The sequence below is a fragment of the Schistocerca piceifrons genome, chromosome 2 (assembly GCF_021461385.2).
Source record: "Schistocerca piceifrons isolate TAMUIC-IGC-003096 chromosome 2, iqSchPice1.1, whole genome shotgun sequence".
Lineage (NCBI taxonomy): Eukaryota > Metazoa > Arthropoda > Insecta > Orthoptera > Acrididae > Schistocerca > Schistocerca piceifrons.
Genome location: NC_060139.1, coordinates 611800137 through 611819548, shown reverse-complemented (window position 1 = coordinate 611819548; position 19412 = coordinate 611800137). Strand labels below are relative to the sequence as shown.

The 19412-nt window shown below is 41.9% G+C and overlaps 1 protein-coding gene across 3 annotated transcripts in view; it reads right to left on the bottom strand.

Annotated features, from left to right (window-relative positions):
* LOC124773042 (patronin) overlaps positions 1–19412 on the bottom strand; it is a 399845-nt gene that overhangs the window by 138007 nt on the left and 242426 nt on the right. For 2 of the 3 annotated variants that reach the window (XM_047249368.1, XM_047249369.1), the window contains exon 7: positions 19031–19141. The exons of the other annotated variant lie outside the window; for it this stretch is intronic. In XM_047249368.1, the coding sequence (XP_047105324.1) occupies positions 19031–19141 (111 nt within the window). The remainder of the gene's footprint in view (positions 1–19030; positions 19142–19412) is intronic. 3 annotated transcript variants of the gene reach the window in all.

Sequence of the window (19412 nt, the reverse complement as noted above, 5' to 3'; positions counted from 1 at the left end):
GTGAGGGATCAGCCTCAATGCAGGCAGTATCCCGGGCAACCACAGCCGTAGTCCGATCGGGGGATGCGTGGGACGAGCTGGCCGTCCCCGACAAACCCCCATCCGGACCCCCACAGTGATCCCCATTGGCAACAGCCTCAAGCTGTGTGACCGAAGCCAACACTGCCTGAAGCTGGGAGCGAAGGGATGCCAACTCAGCCTGCATCCGAACACAGCAGCTGCAGTCCCGATGGACAAAGGCTGATGAAAGTACACCAATGAAGGCAAAGATCATTTCGTCAGCTGGTAAGGAGAGAGCAACTGCTTTTTGGGATTCCCAAAGGATAATCCTCTTGGAATACTTGGAAAAGGCAGAATCACAATTGGACCCTATTAAGCTTCATTGCTGGATCATCTGAAACTTGCATTGGCTGAAAAACAACCAATGTTGGCTGGGGGGAAAAAAGTACTCTTTCAGTAGGACAGTGCTGCCCCAGTAACTACTTCCTGTTAACTAACTTGAAACTTTGGCTTGTTGGGAATATATTTTCCTCAAATAAGGAAGTAATAGCAGTAGTAAGGAGTATTCTTTAACATAAGCTGTTGTATCAGTGGGATGAGAAAGCTGGAGGATCACTGGGCCAAGAATATATCCCTCAAAGGAGACTGTCAAGAAGTAAAGTGAGTTGTTCATGAAACAAACATTTTTCTTGCTTTTTTTTACCAGGCTTATCAAACCACCCTCGCATGTTTTTGGGGTAAAAGAACCTAAAATGTTGTTTCTAGAAACTTTTTCTGGTGTTACATGTACAGCAAAGTTAACAGTGAATTGACAGATAAAGGTGGTTTGGAAATAAAGATCAAAAATCTGTTATACATGGCAAGCTGAAGCTACTGAGAAGGATATTCTTTTTCACAAATCAAAAAGCTGAGGTATCCAGCTTAAAGGATCATGAAGGAATTACTTATCACAGGAGATAGCATGCAAAAATGATGAAAACAAATATTTAAACTACAAATATTAGAATAGAGGTAACTTAATAAATACACAGAAATTTTTGGTGGCTTAAAGACAAAAATGAGCACAAAGTTTATTCAGAATCAAAGGCTACAAAGGGAGATTAACATGTAACACCGAGTTTATGACTAGATCATTAGGGAAGAAACACATGCTTGAATTGGAGAGGAATGGGGAAGTAAACAGACTATGTTATTTTCAAAGAAAAATTTCACCGTTAGCCTTAAGTGATTTAGTGAAACAATGAAGATAAACCTTAATTCTTGAATGGCTGTGAAGGCTAACAATTTGTGGACATTTGTCAAATCAGATATAGAGACTACAAAATATTTTACAGTAATCGGCCTGCAAAATTAGGGGAGAAAAGATCTCATGCATATCTATTGCAGTAATACTATCGCATGTAACATCGTATACAACCTCCCTATAAAGGTATTCTGTGGGGACCAAATCTTTTACTTTTTGTCTTAGGTCTTAGGCAAATAGATATCTGTCAAAGTTAAAAATACAAATTCAGATTCTGTATGTTCCAAACATAAGATTTTTCCAAGTGCTGAATAACTGTGTAGTGTTTACTAACATCAGATGCCATTAAGAGAATTAAATGACTGAAATGTGCAGCTGTTCTATTAGGAGACTGACCTTATGTGTGCAACCACAGTGAAAGTTTTACTTACCTGGCAGCTGCAGAAAAGCAGAAGAAAAATCAGGTAAAAACTATTGGAACCACAGGTTCCTCAAATGCATGATGCAACACACATTAATTATAATATATATTGGTTCAATGTTATTAACTAAATAATATGTGGACTTAGTATAAAATCAAACAGCTCACACAATCAAAGAACTCAATATAAGCTACAAAACCATGTAAATAACAGAAACCAGCACAAATAAAACTTCCTCTAAAACATTACAGATACCAGGAGAGACAGCCAGTTATCAATCATGAGAAAGCAGCACATTTAATAACAAGTGTATTAAAAAATTAGTCACACAATACGAGCAATGCCAAAACAATTTAATATAACCCAAAGCATTCAATGCAATTTGCTCCAATTATGTATGCAACATAAACAGAGCACATATTGTAAACAAAAATTACAAACTAAAATGAAAACACAGAAGATGAGTATACATGGTGAATAACACATTTGAAAAGCACACTCACAAAAAGCACATTCAAAGTTTGATTTCAGAATTAACTGCAGGTTGTTTGATCAACACACAGGGTTACAAGAGATGTTCAAGAAACAATAATAGACAACTATATAAATACAAAGCATATCAGTTTGCAGACAGCACTTGGAGCCAATAATGCAAGAGCAACAATTTGAGATAATTAAATAGCTCTTAAAGTCAAAACAAAATGCCAATGCTAATCTTCATTTAGGTTGATGTAACTTGACTTTAAAAACAGGTAGATACAGGAAATTTGCTTTATTCTTTCTTTTTCTTTTTTGCTCTCCTTAGCAAACCTACGCTCAGTTACCACTGGGAACGTGTTGAGGAGAGGAGGGAGTGGGGGAAGGAGAGAGGGGGAAGGAGAGAGAGAGAGAGAGAGAGAGAGAGAGAGAGAGAGAGAGAGAGAGAGAGAGAGAACAAGTCAATATGGAAACGGCAGGGAGGAGGGGGGGGCCGAAACGCCGGGGCAGAGTGGGGGGGGGGGGCCGAAACGCCGGGGCAGAGTGGGGGGGGGGGGGCCGGAACGCCGGGGCAGAGTGGGGGGGCGGGCCCGAAACGCCGGGGCAGAGTGGGGGGCGGGCCCGAAACGTCGGGGCAGGGGGGGGGGAGTCCCAGACGTCGGGACAGAAGGGGGGGGGGGGTCCCAGACGTCGGGGCAGAGGGGGGGGGGGGTCCCAGACGTCGGGGCAGAGGGGGGGGGGGGTGTCCCAGACGTCGGGCCAGAGGGGGGGTGTCCCAAACGTCGGGGCAGAAGGGGCGAGGGCGAAACAGCTGGCAGGGGGGGGGGGGGGGGGTGCGAAACAGCGGGGATGTGGGGGGGTGCGAAACAGCGGGGATGTGGGGGGGTGCGAAACAGCGGGGATGTGGGGGGGGTGCGAAACAGCGGGGATGTGGGGGGGTGCGAAACAGCGGGGATGTGGGGGGGGTGCAAAACAGCGTGGCAGAGGAGGGGGGTGCAAAACAGCGTGGCAGAGGAGGGGGGGGGTGCAAAACAGCGTGGCAGAGGAGGGGGGGGGGGTGCAAAACAGCATGGCAGAGGAGGGGGGTGCAAAACAGCGTGGCAGAGGAGGGGGGTGCAAAACAGCGTGGCAGAGGAGGGGGGTGCAAAACAGCGTGGCAGAGGAGGGGGGTGCGAAATAGCGGTGCAGAGGGGGGGGGGGGGGTGCGAAATAGCGGTGCAGAGGGGGGGGGGGTGCGAAACAGTGGGGCAGAGGGGGGGGGGGGCGAAACAGTGGGGCAGAGGGGGGGGGGGGTGCGAAACAGTGGGGCAGAGGGGGGGGGCGTAACAGTGGGGCAGAGGGGGGGGGGCGAAACAGGGGGCAGAGGGGGGGGGGGCGAAACAGTGGGGCAGGGGGGGGGGGGGTGCGAAATAGCGGTGCAGAGGGCGGGGGTGCGAAACAGTGGGGCAGAGGGGGGGCGAAACAGTTGGGCAGAGGGGGAGGGGGCAAACAGTGGGGTGGGCGGGGGGCAGCGATGTGGTAGGGGAGAAGCTGGAGCAAGATGAACCGGTAGGGTGTGGGGAGGAAATTGAACCTTTGAGGTAGAGGGAGGAAACTGAACTGGTAGTGTGTGGGGAGGAAATTGAACCGTTGAGGTAGAGAGAGGAAACTGAACCACTGAGGCAGAGGGAGGGGTTGAAACAGTGGGGAGGAAATTGAACCAGTGAGGTAGAGAAAGGATTTGAACCAGTAGGGGAATACGAAACTTAAAAACATTTCATTGTGGCTACTGAGATGGAAATACAGTATTCCAAAGATACTTTGATCAGTGAAAGAACTGACTGGAGTGTGTTTTGTAATCAATCATGCTAAGCCAACAGAGAAATAGACAAGATATTTCTGGGCCTCAGGCATGCACTCCAATTTCATGTATTGAGACATATGCAAGGTGACGATCCCAAAAACTGGACAATGGAAAATGGAAACTCTCAGATAACAATGATAATCCTGTTTGTTCTCGTCTTTGATCGCTGATCACTATTTACTTTCTATTTGTAACATGTGTTAACCAATACAACACAACATATTTGGTGCAACACAAAGGAGATATATCTCTGTGTCTGTCAATTCCCTATATTAAGGTTGCTCAGCTTACCATTAGAAGCGGTATAGCAAGGCAGTTCTCTATTTATTCTGTTGCAGAAAATGACGATTCCATTTCCTTAGGTATCTTAATGTTTTATGATTATTTTTACTTTTACCTGTGTATTATATTACACTCTATAATTCATGCATAATTGTGTGTATTCTAGAAACATGTTTTGAAAGAGGCAGAATACAGTTAGAAACTGATTTAATTACAATAATCATGGCATCTTCTTATTGATAGAACAGGAGCCACTTAAGACTAAGCAGTCATTTCTGCTAGAGAGATGAAAAAAATTAAAAAAATAAATATGTAAAGGTAAGGAAACTTGACAAATTAAGCAGTCACAAGAATGCACTTTGTACGCAAGAATCTAGCAGATATCTTTAACAGATCATAGCCACTACCACTGATACCACTACCATGTTTTCCATGTTTTTTAAAGATATGGATTTACTTGAAATTAATAATGTGCTGCACAGTCCTGCTCATTGATAAAATATCACAAATCAAATTCTATTAAAATGATGTGGTCTCCTTGCACAATTTGTGAAGAATGTTCAGTTGGAGAGCTGTATGTAGCCAACGGAAATGATTAAAAGACTCCTAACACAAAGATCTGATATTTTAGTTATATAGCTCCCTTATTTGTATTATATAATAATTTCTGAGGGCAAATATCACCTGCATGAAATACTGAGTAATTTCAAAATTGTGTCAAATCACGTATTATCATTGTTTCCTCTTACATGAATAACAGGTGTCAAAGCAAATGAAAACATTATCTTGGTCAAGTAAGGAACAGCAGCCACAACACAAGATTTTTGCAGTGCACCGATTAGGTCATTATAAAACAGTTATGAGACTGAAGAAAGTAAGAGTAACCTTAAAATTTCATTTCTCAGCCATACATCAAACATCACAGATACATGATCACTCCACCTTTCAAGCAGTTGTGGAAGAAAAAAATTCTGAACATCCTGTGAAGAAAAGCTTGGCTTCTAAATTAAAAATCACTAAATAAATAAATAAATAAAAATAAAAAAACCAAAGAATGCCAGGTACACTCCAAAGGATTCGTCTAACACAGCATACAAAATCCTACCACCACAAACAATCTCTGTTCTTCATGGAATGTCTGATATTTTTTCCCTGTACTGAAGTACAAAAAGTAAAAATTGTGAATTTCAGGAACTGAATGATATTTAATGCTGGATGCACAAGTTGAATGATTATTATATTATTGTTATCATTTATCTCCGAATCCAAGATGAGGTTCTTTCCTAAAAGAAACCAGTCTCGAATTTGCAGCATATGATGTGGAGTTTCTCTTTTCTTTACTGAAAAGAACCTCGAGTTTCCATTAAGCTGTAATTTTACACTGTGCCATATCTACCACTTTAACCTTGAATGTACATAGTTTTTCACAATGTCATATGAAGTAAAATATGTTAATTGGCATAGAAACAAGGCGTCCCAATTTAAAGCCAGCTCTGGGTGATGTACAAGGATGTTGCGATGCAATTCAATTGTGCTGTTTTGTCCAACATCTCTTGCTAAGCATCTTCCAGTATAGTATGTGGAGAAGTTTGTTGAGCATAGCATCAGCGACATGTTACAAGACTGAGAAGGGAACATGTTTATCTCTTAGGGTAAATTGGAAACACTGAAGAGACTTCTGGTTACTTCAGCATGCCATCCAGTACAACGGTTGAAGCGAAAGGTGCCAGAAGTGTACTGGTTCGTACTACTGATAATGAGAAATCATAAATTACCGTAATGATGTGTGTGCTTGTCAGTGGAACAAAGATGAAACCCTACAACAAACTCATTCTTAAAACTATGCCAAAGGAAAAGCTGCCACTTTGTTGTTGCAACAGAAAAGGATGGATTACTAATGATGTGGTTAGAGACTTACTCCTTGCAGTCTGGAGCAGGAGGCTAGGTGTGCTTCTGAAGAATCATGGGATGTTGGTCCTTGATGCTTACAACTGGCATCTGACACCAGCAGTGAAGGCAGAAATCTTCAAATTAAACAAAGATCTTGTCATCATACCAGGAGGCACGACTTCGCAACTATGAGTGTTAGATGTGGTGGTGAATAAGACATTTAAAGACTCCCTGAAGCAACTGTACAGCAACTGGTTACTTCAAGGTGGTAAAGTCCTGCCCACTACCGGAAGTTGATGAAACCTTCAGTATCTCTAATTGTAGAGTGGATCCAGACAGCTAGGACATGCATATCCAGTGTGTCAATTGTGAATTTATTTCAGAAGTGCTGCATAACAAATGCATTAAATGAGAGTGAAGACAATCTACTATGTGAAGAAATGCCAGATAACAATGACAGCGGCAGTGACACAGTAGATTCTGTGGACCATTCCAGTGGTGAGACACAAATGGTACCTGCATCTGACTAAGGGAGGTCTTAATCTGATTTTGTTTGCTGTGTACCAGTACCTTTATTGTCTTGTACAGTTACCTGTAATAAGTTCATACTATGCCTCTGATGGTTCAATGAAGCATAAATACATAATTTTTAAAAAAGTTTCCTTTTTTCTCTATTCTAGTAACCACGTATACAGCTTCTTGAGTGTTAGTGCAAACACTGAGGATTATTACAGGTAATGTAGAGTCCCCTTTCACAATTCTACGGAGTCCATTACGCAGAGGCGTATATCCTCTTCACATTAAAATAGTTACACCTCACATACCCACATATGTAGCATACACTCTTGACAGCAGCGAAAATGACACATAAACAGAGTGCAATCAGTTGTTAGCTGGAGACGCCCCCCCCCCCCCCCCCCCCCCAAATCATCAACATTAGCAGCTAACTAAACATTAAAATGAAACAGAAGGAAATAAATGATATTTAGTTATTGTGTTTTAGTAAAGCATGAACTAATCAGTCAGTGAGGCAATTGGTACTGCTTACTTCTAAAGCCTTTTTACACACAACAATATTATGAAAAGGATAGTTGCTACTCACCATATAGCGGAGATGCCGAGTCGCAGATAGGCAAACCAAAAGCACTGCCACAAAATGAGTTGTTGGCCAACAAGGCCTTTATTGAAAGTACACGCATGCACGCACACTAAACTCATGCGCGAGTTGTGAGTGTGTGTGTGTGTGTGTGTGTGTGTGTGTGTGTGTGTGTGTGTGTGTGTACACTTTCAATCAAGGCCTTGTTAGCCAAAAGCTCACTTTGTAACAATCTTTTTGTTGTGCCTACCTGTGACTCAGCATCTCTGCTACATGGTGAGTAGCAGCTATCCTTTTCATAATATTGTTACATTCCATCCTGGATTTTTCACTGTTAGCCTTTTTTGTGAAGCAATTCTCAGTGTGTTGCAAGTGATACCTACAAGACTTTCTCAGAAATGAAAGCTAACATCCACAGTGACAGTAGTAACTCCCTATGCACCCCCTGTTTAAAATCAACCAAATTATAATGTGTGCACTGCACTTAGGGCTACTGTTTGTAAATCACTTGACCACTGGGCTCCATACTTCTGTTCTGACAAGAATTTGAAGACTTTAGGCTGTCAGTGCTTTGTCTCACCACTGCCAATAATAATAATAATAATAATAATAATAATAATAATAATAATAATACCTCCCACCAGCAACTCACAAAATTATGTAACAATGGTGGAAATTCCTGGATGGAGACTATGTAAAATAAGAGAAAGGCAACCTCTCATAAATACCAAATCAACGTGTGGAGCACAGAAATGTGTAATAGAAAATAGCAAATAGCATTTACAATAGTTTTTGAGCACTAGCTCTTTTTCTAGCATCAGTATATACAATCACAAACACAACCACATGGACACCAAATAGTACACTCCCATGGCCACAACAAGTCTTGCCAATGCCACGGGATTGTACAGTTAACTGTCTGTCTGGTCATTTATGCGAATGTGTGTTACTTATTCTAGATAAAGAGCTAGTGCTCGAAAGCTAGTGTGTATGCTGCTTACTGTAACATGTTTCTGAGATCTACATATTGGTTCACTATAGGTGAGTGGTTGGCTCCCCTTATTTTACATATCCCGGGGTTATATCAAACACCTGGGAAACTGAACAAATACCTGCACAGTGGAAATGTGCAACAATTCATCCTCTTAAAAAAGGGGGGGGGGATATAAAATCAATCTGAATAATTACAGGGGAATTTCACTTCTTCCTACTGTGTACCAAGTTCTTTCAAAGCCTTGTTAAATCGACTGGAAGAAAAAGCAGACCAATTAATAGGAGAGTTCAGGCAGTATTTTGCAAAGGACGGCCTCGTATAGAACAGATATGGAACCTAAAGATAATATTGCAAATAAAAAGATGTAAGAATATTGTGGCAACTATTGTCAACTTCAGAAAGGCTTATGATTAAACATTATTCCATACTTTAAAGAACTTCAAAACAGAAAGGGCAATTATCCAACAGACATTAACAGGTACAACCTCCATTAAATTCGTGGGAGGACCTTCAGAACCATTTCAAATCCTCACAGGTGTTCACCAAGGAGAAGGACTCTCTCTCCCCCTTTTCAGCATAATTCTGCAAAAAATTGAAAAGCTGTGGGAAATGGACACAAAGGGAATTCAATTCAGGACTAAAAGAGAACACATAATCAATGTGAGGAGTCTGGTTTTTGTAGATGATCTTGCTATTCTAACAACCAATAGAAGAGGCACCAAACTTCTCTCAGAAGCTTCACAAAATCTCGCAGAAAACTGGTCTACAAATTTCATACAAGAAAATTAAATACATGGAAAGGAAGCATACAGATGATCTCCCCATTATAACTCGGCGTAAGAAAGTGTTAAGAACTTTAAAGAGCTAGGGGAGCTCATTCTACGCTCAGGATGGAATACAATGGCCAATCATGAAAGAATCTCAAAATTACAAATGCATGTAAGTCCACATGGAGTCACTTCATTAAAAAAATATCTCTGTCAATACTAAACTAAAGCACAATAATACAGTAGTTCTAATGGAAGCACTTTACACTGCAGAAACTACAGGGATTCACAGTCACAGGAAAATACAAGAGAGACTCAATAAAACGTAAGCAAAACTCACAGGCTGAGAGAAATTTGGACCAGTTTCTCGTGAAGTAATTTGGATAAAGAGGCCATTGAGAGAAATCTATTAACAGAAAAAAATTATGGACCCCTTTAGAAAAAGCAAAATGAAATTTTACGGTTATATCCACAGGATGAACAAAAAAGGGTCACCAGGCAAATCTTTGAAACAGCAAACCCTAGCAAAAATAAGACAAAATGCATCATTAAACAATGGAAACTCCAGGTAGGAATATCAACAATGTACAAAAACATAGACTGGTGCTTACCGTGCTGGCAACACATTCCATTGCAGACAGGAACAATTAATAGACAATTACATAACGTGTCCTGCCACAGCCTTCATCAGCAAAAGAGAAACACACACAGTCCATACACATAAGCCAGCATTCCTCATGCACACATGACTGCCAACTCTCAATGCGGGCCGGTATGCAGCTATCACTTGGGATGCAAGCAACAATCTGGAGGGGGCAGGGGAAGGGACTGTAGTGTGTGGGTGGGGGAGAGACGAACACCGTTTGGCTGAGTATCAGGGGCTAGAATGGAAACAGGTGCAGTATCAGGAGATTGTGGGGTAGGGAGGTGGGGAAAAAGGGAGCAAAAAAGGAGAGGAGTGGGGAAAGACGGGTAGGTGCGATGGAAAAGAGTGGCAAACAAGGAGGGTGTAGATGTGAATGGGGAGGAGACAACAGGACAGAGGAAATGGAAACTGTTGCGTGGAAGGTGTGAGGCCAGTATGTTACCATAGGCTAAGGTTGCGAAAATTACGGGAGCAGAGGCACAGTTCAGAAAAGCTGGTGGTGGAGGGAAGGATCCCGATGGCTTGGGTAGTGAAGTAGCCATTGAAATCAAGCATATCATGTTCAGCTCCATGTTATGCCACAGGGTGGTCTACTTTGCTTTTGGCCAAAGTTTGGCGGTGGCTGTTCAACCTGGTGGACAGGTGGTTGGTAGTCACACCAACACAAAAAGCTGTGTAATGATTGGATCAGAGCTGGTAAACGACATGGCTGCTTTCACACGTGGCCCAGCCCCTAATGGGGTAGAATAAACCTGTTACAGGACTGGAACGGGATTTGCTGGGTGGGTGGATTGGGCAGATCTTGCACCTGCGTCTTCCATAGGGATATAATCATTGTGGCAAGGGTTTGGGACTGGGAGTAGCATGGGGACGCACTAGAATGTTGTTGAGGTTGGATGGGCAACAGGACACTACCTTAGGAGGGGTGGGAAGGATCTCTGGTAGGATGTCCCTTATTTCAGGGCATGATGGTAGGTAATCAAAGCCCTGGCCACGTATGTGGTTCAGTTGTTCCAGTCCGGGGTGCAATTGGGTGACGAAGGGGACACTCCTTTGAGACTGGTTCTTCAGGGTGGTGCGAGGATTCGGGGTGTGAGGGGAAATGGCACAGGAGGTTTGTTTGTGGACTAGAACTGGGAATAGAGCCTGTCTGTGAAGGCCTTGGCCAGACCCTCAGCATACTGAGCAAGGAAGTTCTCGTCACTGCAGATATGCTGTCCCAGGGTGGCCACGCTGCATGGGAGGGATATTTGGTGTGAAAGGGATAATAGCTGTCAAAATACAGGCACTGTTGGTGGTTGGTAGGTTTAATGTGGACAGAGGTGCAGATAGGGCCATCAGGGAGAAGGAGATAATGTCTCAATGTTGCATGTTGGGTTGAGGAGGACCAGGTGAAATGGATGGGAGAGAACGTGTTGCTGTTGTGAAGGAAAGAAGATTGGGTGTCTTGGTCCAGAGTCCAGATCATAAAGATATTGTCAATGAAACTGAACCAGACAAGGGTTTGGTGTTTTGTCAGGCTTGGAAGGTCCCCTATAGATGGCCCACAAACTAGTTGGCCTAGGAGATGCCATGTGGGTGCCCATGGTCATACTGCTGATTTATTTGTATACCTTCTCTTCACAGGATAAGAAGTGGTATGTTAGGATAAAGTTAGTAATGTGTAAGAGGAATGAGGCAGTTGATTTGGAGTCTGAAGAACATTGGAGAAGCAGTAAGACAAAGGGCATGAGGGATATTGGTCTACAGGGAGGTAGCATCAACAATGGGTAATCCAGGAGGTAAAGGGGTGGGGATGGTGGTGAGTCAGTGAAGGAAGTGGTTGGTATGTTTGACATGGGAGGCTAGATTATAAGCAAATGGTTGGAAGTGTTGGTTCAATGAGTGTCAAAATTCTTTCTGCGGGGGCAGAATAACCAGCCACAATGGGGTGTCAATGATTGTTGGGTTTGTGGATGTTGGGAAGCATGTAGATGGTGGGTGTGCAGGCTGTCATAGGAGTGAGGATGGAATGGATTCAGGGCAGAGGTTCCGGGAAGGGCCTACGGCTTTACGCAGGGATTGGAGGTCATGTTGGACTTGCGGGATACAGTCACTCTGGTAGAGTTTATAGGTGGCAGGGTCAGATAATTGGCGGAGGCCTTCTGCCTTGTAATCACTGTGATTCATAACATCAGTGGTGGAATTTTTGTCTGCTGGTGGGATGATTAGATCAGGACTTGTTTTGAGGTTGTTTATGGTTGTTCTTTCTTCTACTAAAAGGATGGTATTCTTTGGAAGGGACCTGGGGAAGGATGGTGAGGCTAAGTTGGAGGTAAGGAACTGCTGGAAGGTGACCAACGGGTGATTAGGCGGGAGGGGAGAGGATAACGGTTGGACGGTGGAATGAACTGGAAGAGACAGGGTTCAGTGTTGGAATAGGACGGTTTTGGTTGGAGGGACTGCTGCCAAAAATAGTGTTTCAACTGCGGGGATCAGGAGAAGTAGAGTAGGTCTTAGACAAGTCCAGCATCGTTAAATTTGGGTGTAAGGCTAAAGCTGAGGTCTTTGGATAGGACTGAAACATCTGTGGAGCTGAGGGGTTTGGGTGGAAAGGTTAACAACAGTTTTACGGGAATGTTTTGGCTCTGGATTTGGTGGGGAGTTGTTAAGGAGATTAGGGGGATGTGGCACTTAGAAAATGTCAGCTAGGGAGGGTTTTGGTGCTATAAGAGTTGGACAAGGAGGAACATTGTGGGCAGGGTAGGCGTTTGACTTTTGTGCCCTGAGGTGGCAGTAGGATGTCAGCAGGCTGGGTAACATATGGAGATGGTGTCTAGAATGCTCCTCCAGGTGCTGGAGAGCAAGGGATTCAATTTCAGTGATGTGATGTATGTAGGAGGGATTGTATAGTAACAGTATTCTGCAGAGGGAGCAGAGGCAGTTCTGGGGTGCCTGGGCCACTGAGACGTGTTTTTGCAGTAAAAAGTTTGTGATGGCCAGGAATTGGTGGAATCTGAAAAGGCGAAAGTCACTGTGAAAGGAGGGGTGGGATCCAGAGAAAGGAATCTTTATGGTTAGGTCATTTGGAAAGATTCCATGGGTTAGGCCATTTGGAAAGATTCCATGGGTTAGGCCATTTGGAAAGATTCCATGGGTTAGGCCATTTGGAAAGATTCCATGGGTTAGGCCATTTGGAAAGATTCCATGGGTTAGGCCATTTGGAAAGATTCCATGGGTTAGGCCATTTGGAAAGATTCCATGGGTCAGGCAGCATTTGAGATAGAAGATGTGGGGGCAGGGTTTATATTCAGTAAGCTGACGTCTCACCGAGGCCTTCATAGACAGGCACTATCCCCCAGACAGTCTGCAAAGAGACCTCCCCTGCCACTTCCCCTAATACCCCCAATCCTTCCTCCATCACCAAGTACCAGCCACAAAGGAGTGCCCCCTTCATCACACAGTACCACACCGAACTGGAAATGCTGAACCACATCCTTCACCAGGGCTTTGATTACCTACCACTATGCCCTGAAACAGTCCTATCTGAGATCCTTCCCACCCCTCCTAAAGTTGTGTTCTTTCACGCAACTGGGCCTCCACAACATCCTAATTCATACCTAGACAACTTCCAATCCCAAACTCTTGCCATCAGATGAAATCCCTGTAGAAGATCTAGGTGCAAGACCTGCTGAATACACCCACCAAGCACTTTCCATTCCAGTCCTGTAACAGGTTTGTCCTATCCCATTAGGAACCGGGTCACTACAAAATCAGCCAAGTCATTTGCTATGTATGGTGCTATCATTGCATAGCCTTTTATACTGGTGCGACTACCAATTAGTATCAACCAGGATGAATGGCCACTGTCGAACAGTGCCCTAGACCAAAGTAGACCACCCTGCAGCATAACATAACATGCTCTATTTCAATGACTGCTTCAGTACCTGAGCCATCTGAATCCTCCCCTCCACCACCAGCTTCTCTGTACTGTGCAGATGGGAGTTATTCTTACAATACATTCTCCGCTCCTATGATTTTCCTGGCCTCAACCCACAGTAACATACTGTCCCCACACCCTCACCCAACAGTTTCCACACCCCGTCCTGTCATCTCCTCCCCATTCTCATCTCCCACCCTATGCTGATGTGGCCTCCCATCTTTTCTCACTCCTCTCCTTTTTCGCTCCTTTTTTTCCCCACCTCCCTGTTGAACAACCTCCTGACACTGCGCCTGTTATCATTCTAGTCCCTGCACACTCTGCCAGGCAGTGCTGTTCTCTCCCCCCACCCATACACTACTGTCCCTTCCCTTCCCCACCCCCTCGAGATTGCTGCTTACGTACCCCATGATAGCTGCATTCCGGCCTGAGCTGCCGTAGTTGGCAGTCATGTGCAGGATGTGTGCTCGCTTGTGTGTATGAACTGTGTGTATTTCTGTTTTGCTGATGAAGGCTGTGACCAAAAGCCTCATGTAAGTGTCTTAATCGTTCCTGACTGCAACTTAACGTGTCTTCTGCATGGTAAGCAGCAATCTATCTTTTCCTACAAAATGTATCACTGAACCAGAAGAAGAAATTAAAGAAGTGGGAATGACACAAGATACCATAAGCAATCAATAACAGTCCAGAAACATTATAAAAACACACACTCTAACAAAACCACAAGCTAAAGAGAACAGGAAATAAATGGTCAGAAGATTGGACGAGAGAACACGGGAAGAGTATGAAGAGAATTTGGTGGAAATGAAGGAACAAGAAAAATGCATGGCTACTCAAGCTTAAATACTCTCTTAAAAGGGAATACTCAAAATTACTGCTGATAAATAATACTCCTCATAGTCCTAATGGGCTTATTTACAAACAACAACAAAGCAGTGTAGGTCCTAAAACAATACTGTAGCAATTAAATAGTTACTGTTGTGTTGTCTTGCCAATTATAGTTGAACCTGATTTATATGCTTGTCAAGAGAAAGAGAAACGATTACCTGTAACTCAGAATTACCAAGGAATCGGATGCAGTTGTACACACAATATTTTTCACTGGGGAAAGAAAACAACAACAACAACCACAACATACAATGGGCCTACATGTGCAGACTTTACAAACTACAAAGAGAGTACAGTATTAAAACAAAAAATATTATTCGGTACTGCTATGGAGAAATTAGATACTGTATTGCAATTTGGCACTTTGCACAGAACAAACAACAAAGATACAGTATAACAGAGAAAATACATCATTTTGCATTTTATCCTGCTTTAAAGAAATCAGAAATTTGGCTTGTTTCATTTCTTGTGCATTAAGTGTATACACTTCATTTTGCAAACTTATTAATTGAATTCCGAGCTTTCTCACTACAACTTTTAGCACTGTGTAACACCTGCACACATTGCCTGCACTTGACACTTCACTCATTTAAGTTGTTTCAAGATTCAAAGTGTCATCTCCATCACCATCACTGTCACATGAAGCTAATGTACCTTCCTGATCAAGCACAGTGGCACAAATCAGCAATAATCTCGTCATCCTGTTGTTCCATAGAGCAAGATTATCATCAAAATGTACAGAACTGTCACAATCTGCATCCTCCAGCAGAGCTACCTCATTACCAGACACGACTTCACCATTACCACCGTCGTCGTCGTCGTCATCATCATCATCATCATCATCATCATCATCATCATCAGCAGCAGCAGCAGCAGCAGCAATCTCTTCCAGCAGGCACCAGCTATAAAAAAACAGTTGTTGATTGTGGAGGACGACACGAGCTGTTGGGCCCCCAAAACAAATTCCATGGCTCGTAGTAAGTTAATGGACAGATATTTATTTCCTGCAACAGTTAGTGCTATCAAATGTTGAACCAGTTTTTTTCTGTAAAGCACTCAAATTCACAATAATGCCCACATCAAGTGGCTGTAAAATACTGGTATAGTTTGGAGGAAAAAATTCCACTCCAACATTTTCCAGAACTACTTGCGGCGGATGTGCTGCACGCTGATCCATAAGAAGAAGGATCCTCTTTTTTTTCATTCTTATGTCCAGTTTTTTAACCACTGTTAAATTAAAATTCTAGTCAGCCAAGAATTTTTATGGGATTTGAATTCCAAAGGTTTTGTCTTTACACCTTTGAAACACCTAAGATTCTTAGTTTTTCCTATTACATATGGGGGAAGTTTGTCAAATCTATCTTCATTTGTGGTGATAAGGACAGTCATGTGAATCTTACTTTTCTTCCCTCCATGGCACAAATTGTTCTTTTCTGTTAACATTTTACTAGGAATCAAGCTGTAGAATAGATTCATCTCGTCTCAGTTGTAGATGTTTTGAGGCTGATAATCCCTTACGATTCCCGGCAGAACCTCATCAATCCAGTGTTGTACTATGACGTCATCCACTGCTTTTGATTCGATGGAAATTTCTCACACTGCGACTTCACAATGATCTTTAAATCCTTGTAACCATCCTGATGAAGTGTTGAAATCAGCAGTGATATTCATACTCCTAGCTGAATCTACTGCCTTGATTTCAACATGTCACCACTGATTGGTAGAGCTGCAGCCCATTTTAGTGGAACCATGTAAAAACTGCCTACTGCCTCTTCCAAATCTATGTATCTCCCTTCTTGCTGACAGCTAAGTTTTGTTGATTTACACTCAATTTTAAAAACACACTCAAAGTCCGACACAATTTCAGATTTTATTTTGTGCGGAACAGCACCCATCTCTTGTATGAATTTTACTTTCTAATTTCTTTTTTCTGTTATCCTGGTTGATCGAAAGCGACTGAATAATACAACCACTGTCCAACAATAAACGTGAGCCAGGAACCCTTAACTTCTCGAGTGTAACCACAAAATAAATTCTTGTACAGAAAATAACAATGCCAGGAGTGTGTATTTCCTTGCCTCCTGCTCTGATTAACCGTGGCTCCCTTGTCTCCACAGTGCCACTGGCTCACTGTACTTGCATATGTCGACAAAGGTAAGGAAAATATCACATTGCTTCTTTTCAAACAATAATGTTCATTACAGTTATGCTAAACTCAATTTATTTCATCAGAATTTGTTATGTATAACAGCGAATTATGTAAAAAATGCCCTGTGTATATAGAAGGATATTTATCATTTTTTTAAATTATATTTTGCCGGGATCAATAAAACTTTATATGAACAAAGTTATATAAATCAGGTTCAACTGTAGTTCATTCATTGTTGCTAAGTAAATCATCAAATAATTTCTGACCTATTGTGAGGACTACCTAAAACTCTGAGAAGTCATTTTCATGAAATAGTTAAGTATATGAGATGCATATGTCTCAATTTTACAGTTGTAGATGCATGGTACAAAGTATGCATGGAGTGAGTGGATGATTATGATGATGATCATCATCATACATTCGTTTCACAAGCTGTAACCTTCATCACATAGTGCCACACATTGCTGCTAGTATTTATAACATGTGTGTATTTATTGTATTATGAAATAGTAATAACAATTATTATCTTTTAAAAATAATTTAGTTTCATGGCCAAAAACACAATTAAACCTTTTTGTTTTCACCCTCTCAAAAAATTACATTTTACCCTTGGTGTGTGTGTGTGTGGGGGGGGGGAGGGGGGGCGCACTGGTGTGTGGGGGAATAACCCCCTGGTATGTTGGAATGACACCGGAAGCAAAACATGTCAACAAACTGTTTGGAATATCGTGCTGGTCAGCTGGAAACTGTGATGGCACTGAGTACCTGTATTCGCTTCTTCATGTTTCACAGCCTATGATGTAGCTCAGTGTGAAGGAACAATACCTAATCAGGTGTTTACATTATTTATTTATTTACTGAAACAGATTTTCAGTTGATCTGTGAACGCACTTATTATTGATCCTATAGTGAATTATTGGTCCAAGATAAAACACTTCTAGAGAAAGAACTGTCTTATGCTAGTCTACGGAACAAAGACACATTCCATGATTTCAAACTTCAATAGTACTTAATAGGTTCAGGTTTGTTAAACTTGTGGCATCCAAGACAGATGGCTGCACGATATAGCTCACACTGGTCGTACACAGGTCAAGTAATCGTCCAATTCAGCTTTCAAGAACTACTATTTACCAAAGCAAATGTTAAAGCATTAAAATTATTTGCAGTTCTAGTGCAGAATATCTTAACTTCATATTGAAAGAGAGAAACTATTTTTCCACAAAGAAATCAAATATAGCACTTATGACAACAATTATGGCACATTGCCATTTATGCGTGGGTATGCTCCTCTATAATTTTCTGTTAATATGAACAAGGCATATGGACAAAGCACAACTCTCTCTCTCTCTCTCTCTCTCTCTCTCTCTCATGCGCGCACGCACACACACACACACACACACACACACACACACACACACACACACACACACACACACACCTTCCCAGGGGGAGCTAACACTAAACATTTAGAGAGATGCCATCTTCTATGGCTAATTTATATTGATTGTATGACATCTCTAAGTGGAATTACTTTCCTCAGTGTACTCTGAAGTACTGTAGACCATATGTAAAACAACAATTAAATCCCAATATTAATCATCTACTTTCAAAGCATATTCATCGAATATTTATCAGAAATGTCAATGAAATAAAAATTGAGACTGGAGAGAGGCCAAGGCACTTCCAAATGTCTCGGCAGTTATCTAATTACAAAAAGTTACACATTTAGCCTTAAATAATATAAACAATAAACATAGAACAAATACAAGAAGCAATTTTTTGCACGAAAAGCCGTCCACTGAAGACATTTTTTCAGGTTATCAGATGACTAACAGTGCTGATTTGAAGCAATGTTTCTACAAACTGCCTACTTCTGACTTTCAACCAAAGAAAGATGAGTAAGAAACTTCTTGAATCACTGCTTCAAAATAATGATGTTAATCAGCTGGTAACATGCAAGAATTTCAGGAAAAATTTGTCAATATGGCCAGCACTCTCAAAGCTATCCAGTTAAGCAATGATATTACTAAATATCTATGTGAAACTACGTTCAGATTATTATAAGCACATGTTAGTTTATATACAACAATCACAGACAAGGCAGAGTCAGGCACAAAAATCCAAAAAAGCATACACTTTGTACCAAAACCATCTCCTCACAGCTTAAATTATGAGTTCTTATGAATATTTTCAAGGGAAGAAGATATTTCCCATGTTAATGTTAATAACACACCATAATATTTGTGTGCTATTTTAATAATACTGTGTGTTCACAATATGAAAGCATAACATAACTTCCTTCTCCCTCAAATAAACGAACTTAAAACAATTACTATGGAGCAAAAAACATGAAACATGCACTTTAGGTATGGGGCACGGATCTACGGACAAACTATTGTTCAGGAATGTCCTACCTGTAAAACTGCTTGAATGAGCTCCAAGGTTACTGCGCAGATCAGGGATTGCAGAAATTGACTGCGGGAAGCTACGCTTGTGTGCTACCCCTTGGCTATTCCGTGGGTAGACTGAGGAGCCAGAGCATAGTGAAAAGATATTAATATTTAAAAGCTATACTTTTAGTGATGGCCAACTACTAATGGCATTGCAAATTACAAAAGTTTGGTATAGTTTTCTCTGTTGCAGCATCCAGCAAATTTCCTCATATGTCACTGTTCTGGTCCCTCTTTCCCTTCCTGTTTTTGCAAGATATTCAAACATCCAAAAGAAACCAACAGTTCTACAAGTTTGTCCATTGTCTAAAATATAATTAAATGTGTGTCTAATGCACAAATTTGG